Source organism: Pelecanus crispus, chromosome 3 (assembly GCF_030463565.1).
Source record: "Pelecanus crispus isolate bPelCri1 chromosome 3, bPelCri1.pri, whole genome shotgun sequence".
NCBI lineage: Eukaryota > Metazoa > Chordata > Aves > Pelecaniformes > Pelecanidae > Pelecanus > Pelecanus crispus.
This window is the reverse complement of record NC_134645.1, coordinates 42,610,753-42,624,785: the sequence shown is the minus strand read 5'-3', so window position 1 is coordinate 42,624,785 and position 14,033 is coordinate 42,610,753. Positions and strand designations below refer to the sequence as shown.

General features: G+C 42.1%; 1 protein-coding gene across 2 annotated transcripts in view; it reads right to left on the bottom strand.

The window, feature by feature from the left end:
- TTC7A (tetratricopeptide repeat domain 7A) overlaps positions 1–14,033 on the bottom strand; it is a 184,758-nt gene that overhangs the window by 124,948 nt on the left and 45,777 nt on the right. For both annotated transcript variants that reach the window (XM_075706834.1, XM_075706833.1), the window contains exons 9-10: positions 10,666–10,803; positions 10,163–10,246 (exon numbers count right to left, since the gene is read on the bottom strand). In XM_075706834.1, the coding sequence (XP_075562949.1) occupies positions 10,163–10,246; positions 10,666–10,803 (222 nt within the window). The remainder of the gene's footprint in view (positions 1–10,162; positions 10,247–10,665; positions 10,804–14,033) is intronic.

The following is a 14,033-nucleotide window of genomic DNA, read 5'->3' as shown; positions in this document are numbered from 1 at the left end:
GTATCATCAATAAAAGTGAAGAAATATTTGCTATTTTATGCAATTGCAAATGCACAGTTTGCCTAAAGCCAGAAGGAAGCTGGTCTCAGAGCAAAGATGGGAATCAATAAACTTCATCCTAGAGCTTCAACTGTTACCTCACCCCTCTCAGAAACAAAGACTTGGGTAATTCAACCCTGAGGTACAGGAGGAAATACACCGCTGCACTCTGCTGTCACGAGGTGACTAGCATCCCTCAGAATGAACCTCCCTGACACCTATTTGTTCAGAACAAGTAGTGTCTCAGGTCTTAATGGCATCTTATTCCTCTGTCTCACAGAACACTACCTGCACTACAGGGAGCTGGTATTCCCAATAGCACTGCTTGACCTGTTGGAAATGCAAGCAAAACCCTATAAGGGCCCTAGCCTGGCACATCATCTTCCTGCCCTCCTGCCTATATTCCAGCACCACAGCTGTTTCCAGAGAAGAGAAACCCAAAGAGTAGAGCAGTACGACATGCACCTTGCCTGTCAGTGTATCTGCAGCTGAATCCCCCCCAACCTTTGTCATCTCACCATGCAAAAGTGAACTGAAAACACCAGGTATGTAAAAGACCATACGCTGTCCAGTGCCAATGCTTTCAGAAACAGATACAAACCAAACCTGGTGGTGGTTTCTCAGCTCCTCATTGGCAGCATGGCTATAGGGAAAGCAGGAGGCACCTGGGACTTGGTGACAGCCGCCCCAACAGGCCAGCACAGCCAGCACTAGCACAAAACAGAGCAGCGAGAGGCCTGTCCTAACTTGGGCCACAACTGTAGGAACTTCCAGGGTCTACACCAGAAAAGAAGCAATACAACCCGGCTCCTTGCCAGTTCCTCTTGAACTCCGCTGCCTCCCATCTGCAGCCTGTCCACTGAGAAAGGCTGGTCCTCGGGACAAGCCAACCCTGCAGCCTCCAACAGCCTCAAAACGCAGAGTGCTTCTCATGTCTGTCCTCATTCTGTTTAGGAGGCAACAGCAAAACAGTGACTACTGAATACCGCAAAGCAGAAAATCCTACCCTGTGCCTACACCCAAACATTGCACGTGTGGATTCACTTTATCACATGCACTCAGGAGCTTCTGAACATTCATTTACAGAGTGAGAGACGCAGTTTCCACACTGCTTCTAAAACTTACAAAGTTATGCCACTTTAAAGAAGTTTATAAAATTTACAATTAAACATATGGAGCAGAAGTGGTTTTAGAAACAGGGTGGCATGAAGCCTTTCTCTCCAGCTGCATTTTAAAGAGATCTACAAAATTTCACCTTGAAAACTTTACTGAGCAGAAATTATATATAGATGATGAAAATGTTAGCCACAGAATGACAGTAGAAAGAATATCCCACTCCCACAGTGACCTTACTTAGGGGAGACTGGTGTGACATATAATATCAAGGTGTTTTAAAGATACTAATTACAGACATTAATAGGCAGGGAACAAATGTCATCCACTCAGTATTGAATACAGATGTCATTGGTTTGTAAAAATATTTAATATGAAACAGTGTTTGTGTAACGTTGAAATAATCTGATAATTAAAATATGCATATTGTTTCACTTAGCGTGGGTGGACCAGGCAGCCAAGCGCATTATTTGTGAGATTCACTGCAAGGCAATAATAATTAGATTTATTGGTGAGGCATGTTTTGAGAAGAGCAGAGCTCAAACTCCAAGTGAGTGCATGCTTCCTACTCCTAATTCTGAGCTTCAGAGGGGCTCACATCAAAATTCAAGCCAGGGTTTAAGTTCTTTCTGTTTAGCTTGCTAATTGCTGAATTATAACAACTGCACTGGAACCAGTTCCCAAGGATTTCAGAAAACTAGGGATTTGCCTCTGGGTCTCATTTGGCCTCTCTCTGGGAAAAAGGATTTTAAAGTCCCCCCATACACACACAAACCCGTTAAACAGACATGGCTTAAAAAAATGGCAAGCTTGCCAACAGCTGCATCATGGGGGTTTCAACTTTGTTTATAGGAGGTCTAATGTAGGAGTTCTTAGCCTTGGGATTCTCATCAGGTTTAAGGCAATTCATGATCATCCTCCCTTTGTTATGACCAACAAAGTACAGAGCTCAAATCAGGTTATGGAGTGAAAACACTGCTTTAATGGGAATGTTCAGCCATTTAAAAACAAACAAACAAACAAAAAAAAGTGAGCTGTGTAAGGGACTTCAGAACTTCAACTACCTGGGTTGGGCACCTCCATCCTTCACATACCAACAACTTTGTGTTTCTTGCAACAGAGATGGGGAAGGACATGGCATTACTGTTGCATATTTAAATCCCATATCTATAGGAAGTTGGTTTTCTCTATCAATTTTTTCCTCACCTGATCTACTTGCATATAGTATTTTTCCTCTGCAAAGATCACAAACATGCTCCACAATAATATGTGAAAAGAAAATTAGGAAAAGCAGTTTCTGGGAAGTAGCAAGCAATACTGACAAATGGCTGCTTTCAATACAGACTTCTGAAAGAGCTCTATGTACCACATCCAATACGAGCAGGGGGGAACTTCTTGACCTGCAGCGAGAAATCACAAGGAAGCTATGCGGAAGGAGAAGGATGAAGAGGACACCTCCTTCTAAGTAATTACAGCAGCCATGGTTTTGAATCCTATAAGGGAGTAAAGAAAAACTTCTATCCAAATACAAAACACAATTCCCATTCCCCATTTACTAATTATTTAATGAAGCATGCAAGCATAGTCCTCAAAGATGCCTGCACATGAGCAGTACAGAATTAAGAATAGTATACAGTTAATTCTCTTTCTTACTTTTCCAAGAGGCTCAAGAGATCTTGCCATCAGTTACGGTAAATGGATAGATGCTGCCCAAATGCTGGTTTTCCTACCTCACTCCAACACAATTTCCATTCTTTCCCCTCCTCTTCTCTCCCACCATACCAAATCAACAAAAGAAGGACATCAGAGATTCGTTTCATATTTAGAAGATAAAGAAACCATAAATGTAAGTAAAAGCAAGAAGAATTTGCAGACAGGCAAATCATGCCAGGCGGACTTGACACACCATAAACAGTTGTTCTTCTCTTGCAAAGGTTCCAAAAACCTTTCTACTTTTTTGCTTCTTTGGCAATGCTTTTCAGCCAGAGGGAAAAATGTTCCTCAAGGTAGTGGTTTTGGTAGACAGCCTCATTCCCAATTCACCTGGCAGTTTAGTACACAGATGAATCTCCATAACTAGTACTGCTTTATTTCTAGCATCCTGTCTGATTTTAAAAACTGCACTATCTCAAAGGGATTGTGAGGAAGGGGGGTAGAAATCTTTCATCACTATGCAAGAACTAGTATTCCCTGTATCCTGGTGTTCACAGCCATCTAGCTATAAATTACCTTGAACCAACACAGGAAGATGACATAGAGTGAGCCAGCAATTGAAAACTCTGGAATTAGGTGGTTTGGTGTTAGCTTTCCACTGAATTTCCAGATTTCTGCGAATCCCTCAGCATGAATGTTATTGCCCCAGGACATTTACTTCTCTCAACACGGGGACCAATTCTCCCCCTTTTCTTTTACCCTGTGTTTAGCAAATTAGAGCATTGGAGTTAAGCAGCTTCAAATATTCACTTTTAAAAGTACCTCTTAAATTCTAAGATCTATAAACATAAATTTGTCTTTGCTAATGTGACAAACACTCCACACTTTCTGTCGAGAAAAGAGAGTTAAGCCTGAAGGCAATTATATAGCCCACCTAGGTATTCCGCTCGACAGTCAGGCATCTTTGGAAATTTCCATTTTTTGTACTATCTACAGCACAAAGGCACACCCCCTTCTAATCTTTCTTTTGCACCAAAGGAAACCAACCTATTGAATATCCCCTAGATAGCTGACCTTTGTAACAGGATCTTTAACCAATGAATGTTCAATATTTTAACTTTCATTCCCCAGCAATGCTATTTAAGGAGCCATCCGAGGCCTCTGCTGCTCCCAAGGATCCTGCCTGCAATGCAAAGAGAAATGTACTTTTTTTATGCCAGTTGCCTAGCAACCAGCCTAAGCTTTTGCAAGGAAACCAACAGAAGGAACAGCCTAAATCATAAAATTCGTCTGCTGTTGCTGCAGAATTATGTATCAAATATATTTATAACTTTCCTTCTAACCTTCTGGAAAGCTGCATGTTGGCAGTACAGGCATGGCTGAGTCAAACTTGAAGGTCCTCGAAGCCGGTAGAGACATCTGCTTTTGCTGCACTGTTTAAATAAAGGGAAGCATTCCTTTTTTTGGGTGCAACGTAGATATGAGCAGCTCAGACAGCAGCTTGTCATTATTTGGCAATGACCAGTATGTATCAGCAACTTGCAAAGGGATCCAAAAACTAAAGTTCATGTCTGCGTAAGACTGGGTTCAAAACCCTAAGAATGCTGCCAGCACAAGCCCTGGGCAGGGCTGCAGTATCTCCAACTGCTGAGCAGCCAAGGGCAGCACAGTGACACTGCAAGATTGGCTCTTGGAAGAGCTGGAGCCTACACAGAAAAACAGCTGAATGACAGATGCCAAGACGGATGCGATTATTTCCCTTTGTATAACACCAGATACCTCCCGAAGCGTTGCGTTATTAAGAAAACCATTCAGGTAGACAAGCATGACTCTTTCTTCCTCTTTGCCTTAGAGATGAACAAACATAGGGGATAAGAGCAGAGAGGAGCATTTTGTGTAGTTAAAAGCAGCTCTATCTGCCTAGTTTTGCAAGGTGCCATGCTTGGCGCTTAAATCCCCCTACTGCGAGCCATCTATATGGTAATGTCAACCACTGTCCCTATCGTATCCTCAGTACAGGCTAGCAGGGGCTGGGGAGGATCAGCAATGCTGCAGTTGTTTCTAAAGTCACGCAACTGCTGTCCTGAAGGCTGGTGCTGGGCTGGTGGTGTTCTGTCAATGCTGGATGAGAGAGGCTGGACAGCTGTGTGCCAGGCACCCCAGGAACACATAACCACCATCAGCACTCCCAGCACAAGGCCTGCTGAGCCCTTGCCTCAGGTAACTGCTTCCAGCTCCACTGGGCTCTCACAGAGGCTCTTCCCCACAGCCCCTTCAATCGCTCCTGAGCTCTTCCTTTATGCACATTTTGCTGCACTTCATCCCCTAAATGAGTATAAGGGGTGAGGGATAAGGGCAGATTATCCTCTCCTAGCAGATGCTCCGGACTTCCCTCAGCTGGCCCGAGACTGTATCACTCCCCACCCCTCCTCTCACAAAACACATATCCTAAAGCTTTTAATTCACTAACCAAGTTGTGCTGTGGGTTTTTTTAGGGCAGAAACTCTAAATATGAGCATGGAAATGGTTTTATGGCACTGCGTATACTACTACTACTACTAAACATCCACTGGGCATGAGAGATCAGTGTAAGACTGCTGCAAGTTGAATGGCTCAACTGGGGTACCCAGCACTTTTAGACTAAGTAGACTCAGTGTTCACAGAATAATTTCACAGCTATCCTTGAAGAATCCTCCCTCACTACCCTCAGGAAAATGGCACATCATTGCCACTAAATACAAATATTGTGTCCTTGGCTAGTAGGTAGAAGAGAGGCATCAATGTTGCCTCATGTTGTTCAAGGCACATATTTTATCAGTTTATCTTTCCCTTAAGCAGTATGACAGGTAAGAAGGACACTCAGGATGCAGATCTAGACAACTTTCCGAACTACAGTCAATTTAAGCTGGAGCCCAATCCCACGATGCACTTCCTAGTCTCTACTCCCAGAAAGCTCCCGCGACACTTTGGGCCACCGAGGCCGGGTCCCGTGTGAGGCTGCTAGGTGTGGAAGGGGACAGAAATCTGAACAAGGGAACATGTAATTGATCAACTGGTCCAAGGCCAGGGAAATGCTTGCAAGTGCACAGGGAGCCTATTTCACATCCCTTGTGCTTGTAATACATCATCCAGACACTATGACAATTTTGCCTCCAACTTCAGATATGCCAGTAGAGCTACCCTAGTCTGCAGGGGTGCTGTGTGCTGGTAATCTCCATGACTTCCAGTGGAAACTGTTTAGCTGAAAAGCAGCAGCAGAGAACAAGTCTGCCCCAAACAGCTGCCCGTCTCTGTGAGAGAGAGTCTTCACAGTCTACTGTGAAGACTGCAAAGTCTTCTCTACTCTGTAAATAAGAGCTTGGTCCTTCCTTCCCCCATTCTGCTGAATACAGGTCACTTTTTTAAAATCTTGAGACAAGCAGATGCAACCTACTGCACTCGTTTTACTCTGGCAGCGGGACAGTGGCTCATCTCATTGCCTGAGGACTCTGCCAGATGGCATCCGGCTATCATACCACTCGCCACTCAGCCTCCAGCCTGTCTATGCATGGCAGCAGAGCCACGAGTTGCTATGCCCACTCAGCCTCTGGCTGTCATATTACCACATCATGAAGGTTATTACCAGCAGAAGCAACTTGAAGCAGCTGTGAAGAGTTCAGCATTCAGTTTTCCAGCACCAGTTCAAAAGAACAGGGGTGCTGCGTTAGACCAAATTAAACCTTTCTCTTCCCTATCCAGAACTGCACTTGGTGACACAGGACATCTCTCGCTGTTCTATTCCTACAGCAGGCATGTCTTGGCCATTGTCTAGGCTTTCCCAGCATTTCATCTAAAATTGCCTACAAAAGCCTTTCAATTTTAATCATTTAAATAAACATGCTCCTTTTGTTCAGCAAATATACAGCTCTGTATACATGCATCCCCAAGAATGGATTAAAAAACAACCAGACCACACCATCTTTCTCATTATGCAAGTTGTTTAGAAGCACAGGAAAGTGAAATTGCTGTCACTCCATTATTTCCACCGCTTAAGTGGATAGAAGACAGACAGGAACGTTATGCTTCTCTGAGCTTTTTCATTCACTGTTTTATGAAGCCCTAGGCCTTGCTTGCTCTGTAAGAACTTACTGAAGTGATGTGCCTATTTTTGTTAAGCCACATGCTTTTTAAAATAATGTGTAAACTCAAGCATACATAACAGTAATGAGCCTAGGTGGCTAGCTTGACATTCAGACTCATCACTTGTGAAAAATGACAGTCACCATTTGGCAATCTTTTGGCTGGCAGAGGAAGAAAATAGTTTGAAGTTCAATTCAATTGACTTAACCTGAAGATGATGAATATACAAAATAAAAGTAACACTAGCCAAATGCAGTGTAGAATAGAGGGCCAAGATAGGATTTTACAGCACTTTTAAGAAGGTCAGAGTTTGCAAATCCTAAAAACGTGTTTAAAAAAACAAGAGAGACCAAAGTTTCCAGCATTTACAGGTTGATAAAACTGTTCCTGTCGTACCCAGGATTTATGAGCATGATTTGCTGTACTGCAGAACAAGTAACGCTGCAGGATATGAGATTTCATTACGAAGAAATGAGATCGGGAATTGGCTGTGACCGAGACAGGTGAAAACAGATCTTTTACCTATAAAAGCTCAAGTGTACTCTGTATTCTGCAGTCTAGACAGACCACACTGTTTTCTCATCAGTTCTTTCTGCTACACTGGAGCACTTACTTTTAAATGAACTCTGTCCTGCAATCAAGCTGTGAAGCAGTATAAAAATGTATGCCACATCTCCCATTAGCAAGATGACGCATTGCAGAGTATACGACAGGAATCCTCGGGGAATACTTTGGGATTAGAAGTGAAATACTGCACAGATGGGATTGTTGGGTAAAGGAATTCCCTCTGCCCCACATAGGGCTCAGAACATTCAGAGCTTTTACATCAATAGGCAAGATCAGGCCATTTTACCTGTAAATATTTAAAGTACAGGCAAAAAGACATGACATACTTGAAAATCTGAAAAGATAGGACAGTTATACAGATACAGATACTTGTGTTGCTCTTTTTTTCCTCCTAACTACCAAATATTCAGTGACTTCTAGGGAAGCTGTATGCAAACATATAAGGAGAAGGACAGAGTTCTCATGCAAATTATTAGAAGCTAAAGATCAGGCCCCATTTCCCTCCTCCATACTAACCTAAGATTGAACCACAATTACTCTCTGGATACACTCACTCTCTCAACCATCAGCAGTTAAAATCTAGATTTGCTCTCTGGCAGATTACTAGAGCTACAGCATTGTCTACTGTTGAGAAACAGGTTATACAACCTGTAAAGCCAATAAAGCTCCCAGACAAGTCCTGTGAGTGTTTATGGGAAGATACTGCGCCTTTCCATTGTAGCCCATCTAGTCATTGTTGTCCTCAGTATCAAGAGATCAGGTAACCAGAGGATTTGCAAAGGCTCAGAGGGCAGCAACGTGCTAACTCCAGCTGAATGCCAAGGGGAGCGGGACCTGACTTGTAAACCCCCCCACCTGACACAGGCCAGTGCAAGGTATTAGCACCATGGCACCAAGCTCATTGTTCAAGTATTCCACCAGTAGCTTTGGGTTTCCCTATACATGATTGAGTCTAGCCATCATTTTCATGCTTAGACTTGGATTTTGAAATGCTTGTACTGAACTCTTATAGGAGTGTGTGAGCCTCTTTCTCACTAAACATCTCCCTTCAGCTCCCTGCTGATCTAAAATACTTTATTAAAGTTTTGATGTCTCCTTTTGATTATAACAGATCTAGCCAATTTAGGAGATAACTGTGGAGTCCCAGAACAGAGCCAAAGTTTGCAAGGTCGCACCAAGTACACCCCTGGTGCCTCCCAGTGCGGTCACTGCTGACCGCTATTTGCCTGGGGTATTCCACAGATCCCCAGTGACGCAGGCTCCACACAACCTCCACAGTCAATCTTTTTCCAGTGTACCACTATCCTTATTTTTTTGCCTCTTAATAGGAAACATGAACTTGTGTTGCTGCAACTGGAAGCCATCACATCTTGTCCTACCCATCATAGACAAGATTAGCCCCTTCTTCTAAGAGCTCATGAAGACTTGTTTCTCTCTTGGACTTTTTCTCCCCTTTAAGATAAAAAAATTCAATTCTTTCAGTCTTTCCACAGTCCTGCTTCCTATACCCTTAGCCATCCTTGATGCTCTTTATTAGTCTTTCTCTTGTTGTTCTGCCATTTTCTTGAAGTATAATGCATAGTAACAGTCTTCCAAGATAAGGCTTTGCCTATGCTCACAGAAGTGAAGGCATCCCTTCAGACATCTTCCAAGCTTTGCTGCCACTTATACATCACAAGATGACAACTTCTTTGCAAAAGTATGCAAAGCATATTCATCTTCAATTTCCACTCCAAAGCCACTGTTTCCAGTTCGGCTTATAGCCATAAAGGACCAGTAGCAAGTTATCATTTGGCAGATGACTGCTAGTTGGTAGTCTCTGCTCAATTCCACATGAATTCCCCTACTCTCCACAGGCATGGAATATAGGCCCACGTTAAGTGGTCTACTACCGCACAGCATTCATTTGCTCAGACCTCTTAAAGTGTAGGTGGGGATGCCCAGAATGAACAGGCTAAATTTTGTACTATCCTGATTTCCTGCAGGAATTCTACTCTTTTAAGACTAATAAAGAAAAGCTCATGCTGCCTCTGCCTACTTTTTGCAACCAGACTTCAGTCATGTCAGTGGTTAATTGGTAACTTTGACACATATATAGAATTTAAAAAAACCAAACCAAAACAAAACTTATGCTAAAACACGTCCCCATGCAAACAGTCACACATCATTTCTTTTTCTACAGTATCTTTTGCACCAAGCACTTCAAAAATATTAATCCTCGCAACCTCTCTATGAAAAAGCATTAACATTTCCTTTATCAGATAGAGAAACCACAGCTTAAAGAGAGGTTAAGTCAACTGCCCAAAGACATAGAGAGTGAGTTGATGACAGGTTTAGATATCAGTATCTTTCTTATGCTAAGCACATTTATGTTGAACCTGCAGAGAATGGACAGCTCTGTAACACACTTCAATCCACAGCTATGCACAAAATCTGTTTTCTCCTTGATAATGAGATGCAAATACCGTGCAAAGAACAGTACTCAATACCAAATGCACACACCTGATCACACAGCACAATCAGAGTCTAAAAGGAGAGCACTGTCCTACATAGCTGTCTGATGGCACCTACCCCCACAAAATACATGACTGTGCACATTCAAACTAGTAAGCTAGATACACTTTACCAGAGGAAAACATGTCCTTTTTAAGCCCTTTGGTTTGAACCTTACCTTTCCACAAGCCACCATGGACAGGGCAAGCTGGTACCAGAGGTGAAATTCATCAAACGCAAACTTCATGGCTCTCTCCAAGCACTGAGAAATAAATGGTGGGAGAAATGTCAGACTTTGTTCGTTTTTTTTTTTTTTTAAATACCTTTTGTCAAGACTGCTGCTTAGCTCAATAATCAAATCGGGGGAAACAATCTGCTGTGGCCCAGGTGGTTTTTTTTTTTTTTATGACATCATTTTCCTCTTCTCAGTTAATGGGGCTTGCTAGCATACACCATCACTTCAAATGACAGCCATTTTGTTCATGTGCCTACCTGGAAATTATTTTAATGTCTCAAACAGTTCTGTGTACATTTCTGGCCTGTGCTGCCATAGGTCTGTAGCTGTTTCTACTAATTGCCAACTAGCGTGCTTCATTTTCACCTTCCCGGACAAGTTACTGCAAAGACAGGCTTTGCTTGCACGTCTCAAGTGAAGTCTCAGCAGAAGCCAGGAGGAGATACCTCAGAAAGCATGACATACTGCCCTCTTCTGCCCAGCGTGATACTGAGGAGGTCGTAGACTGCAGAAGCATCCCGGAGGCTGACAGCTCGGTCATCCTGCTGGTCTGGGGCTCGGCTGATCACTGCATCCCGGTTTGCCTGGGCACAGGACGCAAATGGAGCATCAGACCGCAAAAGAGCAAGTGAGAACCAACTCTTCCATAGGAAGTTCCACCCATATCCGAGGCATTTTGTTTAAAATCTTCTCAAGATATTTTTTTAACTCATCCCAACATAAGGAAGGTGTTTCCATAGAGTTGCTTTTTAACCACGTGAAGCAAACTCAAGAAGACAGCTGTACGTACAGAAAGGAACTGCTAGGAATACCTCATCTATCACAGAATTAGAGTGTCAGGAAACAGACCTACCATATCCCATTTCCTCAATAATTAGAAATGCGAGGCCACCCTTACACCACATTCCTTATTACTTCAATTGCCTGCAACTGTGATAAAATATCAACCACAGAAGCAGTTATCTTCTGCGCCTGCACTTGACTTCTTCCCAGTAGCATGTGGGTTTGTTCTTTTCTGCTATTCACTTTTTAATTTGAGCAGGTTGCCTTAGTAATCAGATTTGCCTGTCACCAATTTAATGCAATTAGAGGTCTGGGCAATGCAATACCAAATAATTTATTTTTAAAATATCTTATAAGTGTTAATTTTGTATAATCTATCAGGGCATTGCTCAGCCTAGATCAAAAAGAAACATTACTTCTGACAGAAAATGATCAGTCAAGCAATTTGCAAGGATATCCCAAAATACCATATGCCATAGACTCAGGTTCACCCCAAGATCCCAGCATCTCTGTTTTCTGAGCACAAAGAGGGAGATTTCAATCCCAGAGTAAATGGAAAAGTCCCTCTGATTTCCGAACACGAGAGGACTTCACCCAGACTGCCTAACCTCTGAGAGAGGCAGTACTGGATGCCACTGAGCACTAGCACTGACTGATAGTGCAGATACGCTGCCCTGGGCTCCTCAGCTGAAAGGGGCGCAACATCAGACATTCAGGTCTAGACACCTAAAAGATCAGACAAAGTAGAAGATTGCCAGCAGTTTCACCTGGGGCAAAGACAAACAAAGACAAAATGTTCCCTCCCTGAAGCAGGGAGGTTATGAGACGTATTTTATAATACTTACTACTATAATCTTACATCTATTTCTTTCTAACTGCAGGGAGATTTTTTTTTTTTCCTAAAAAGGTTAAACATGGGAATTAAGTGTAATAAAAATTTCCAGAATATGCAGGCCTTAAAGCCCACGCATATTTCACTGTGATTAAGCTGCAGCTGTTTCATCATGATATTATCTGTGTAATGCCCCAGTTCCAAGCACTCTTCATCACAGCCTCCTGCCAAGACAGCAAACACAATTACTAACAACTACCACGATCACAACCAAGAGCTAAATGGCGACTGCAGTTAAAGGCAAACTGACAGGTCAGGCTCAGTCTAGTGTTTGCACAAATAAACTTACACCAACTCTTATAGCAACAAGAGCGTTTTTCACATTACTGCAAAAGACATAATTTGTGATTTAAAAAAAAAAATTCAGAACAATAGGTTGCATGAGAGAATGAAACCAAATTCAAAGATAAAATCCTGCAACCAGAGTACAGCAGCATAGCTCATCTATCTTTATTAGCAGAACTAAACAAATAAGAATAAAAAAATAAACAGACATTTGAGCTCTGGATTTAACCCAAGACTGCATCTTTAAAAGGAAAAAAGGAATTAAAGGCATATACAGAACGATTCTGAGATTGTTACTTCAGAGAATTAAAAACAAAGCACATACAGAACGGTCCTTATTGCAGACTGAATCCTCCTACACATATACAATAGCATTAACATTTTTTTTCTGCACTGGTTACATTGTTATGACAATTGTTTGTAGAAAATAGCTACCGAGGTAGCACCCCCATGCTCTGTAATCTTATTGTCAACCTCCCATTAGAGTCAGCTATAGCCTGATGCTTTTTTTGGGTATCCATCTAGTACCAAGCTATGATTTTTAAGTTGATGCATTAGCATAGATAGAAAATTAATCAGAACCAGTGAGTGCCCATTAACGTCTGCTAACAGATACTGGTACTAGAAGGAAAAGCATGCCCAAATCCTGCAATAAGCAGGAATATGAGACATACTACAAGGATGCAACATTCTAAAATTGCAGTCATACTGAACATACTGTACATACCATACTTTACCTAAGCAGACAGCAGTTCAAACCAACATATGCACAGGCATGACTAATACTCTTTCCAAGAAGGTCATAAATCTGCTTATTTTCTTCAAGCTTTCAGATCGCCAAGCCATAGAAGGTCTCTGTAATCTATCACTCTCTATACTTGCATTCATAAAAGTTACCACTGAGTAAATTCATCGTCACTTCTATTCCAACAATTTTTTTTAATACTGAACCTATTTTCAATTGCTAATTCCAGCTGCTCAAAAAAATCAACATGTTCCTGCATTATCACAGATATATCAAAAAAAACCCAAAACCAAACCTCATAACAAACTGACTGCACTGTAGCAAGAACATGGAGTGTGTCTGACACAATAACGTAAATCATCCCAAGATTCAAGGTATCATTTACTCCTGCAGTGTTACATACATGAGGGTGGAGAAGGGAATGTGAATCACTTTCTTGAAACCCACTCAGGGAAATTGGCATTTCTGTGGTCTGCCTCTCACAGAAGGAAGAGTGCTGTGATCCAGATCACCATTAGCCAATTTTTTTTGTCTTTACCTTTGTTTATGTTTTTGTAAACTTCAGTTTGGCAGTGAGAAATCCTGACAGTTACTGGTTAAGTACAGGTACAAAACAGTTGTAGAGTTACTGCAACACAGCATACACCGATTCTGTTGGCTGGGGAATTTTACTTACTCAAACCTACATAGAGAGAAAAATATTTCATTTTGCTTTTGAGAATGCATAAATTCTAACCTATTTACACCAACATTTTTTCAATGCCTGTGTTTCTGTTGTTTCAGACCACTAATTTTCCTGAACACAGATGGAAAAAGGGTTATTTGTAGAATACTGATCTCCAGTGTATCAATAACATGAGCAGCAATTCCCAATTTGTCCTACTGCATTACTTCCTCCTCCTCTGCTACAAGCAGCAGTAAAACATTGCTACAAATACATGTTCAACACCCCCAGCATGACTCTTCCCTTTAAGCTGTTCCCATTGTCACACAGACATGCCTCGCACCACACGAGCGGGATGGAGAGAGATGGTGAGTCACACCATTAAAAGAAGAGAACCTCTGTTCAGGGCTGCTGTGTGGGATGGAAAAGGTCACTAATGCTACCA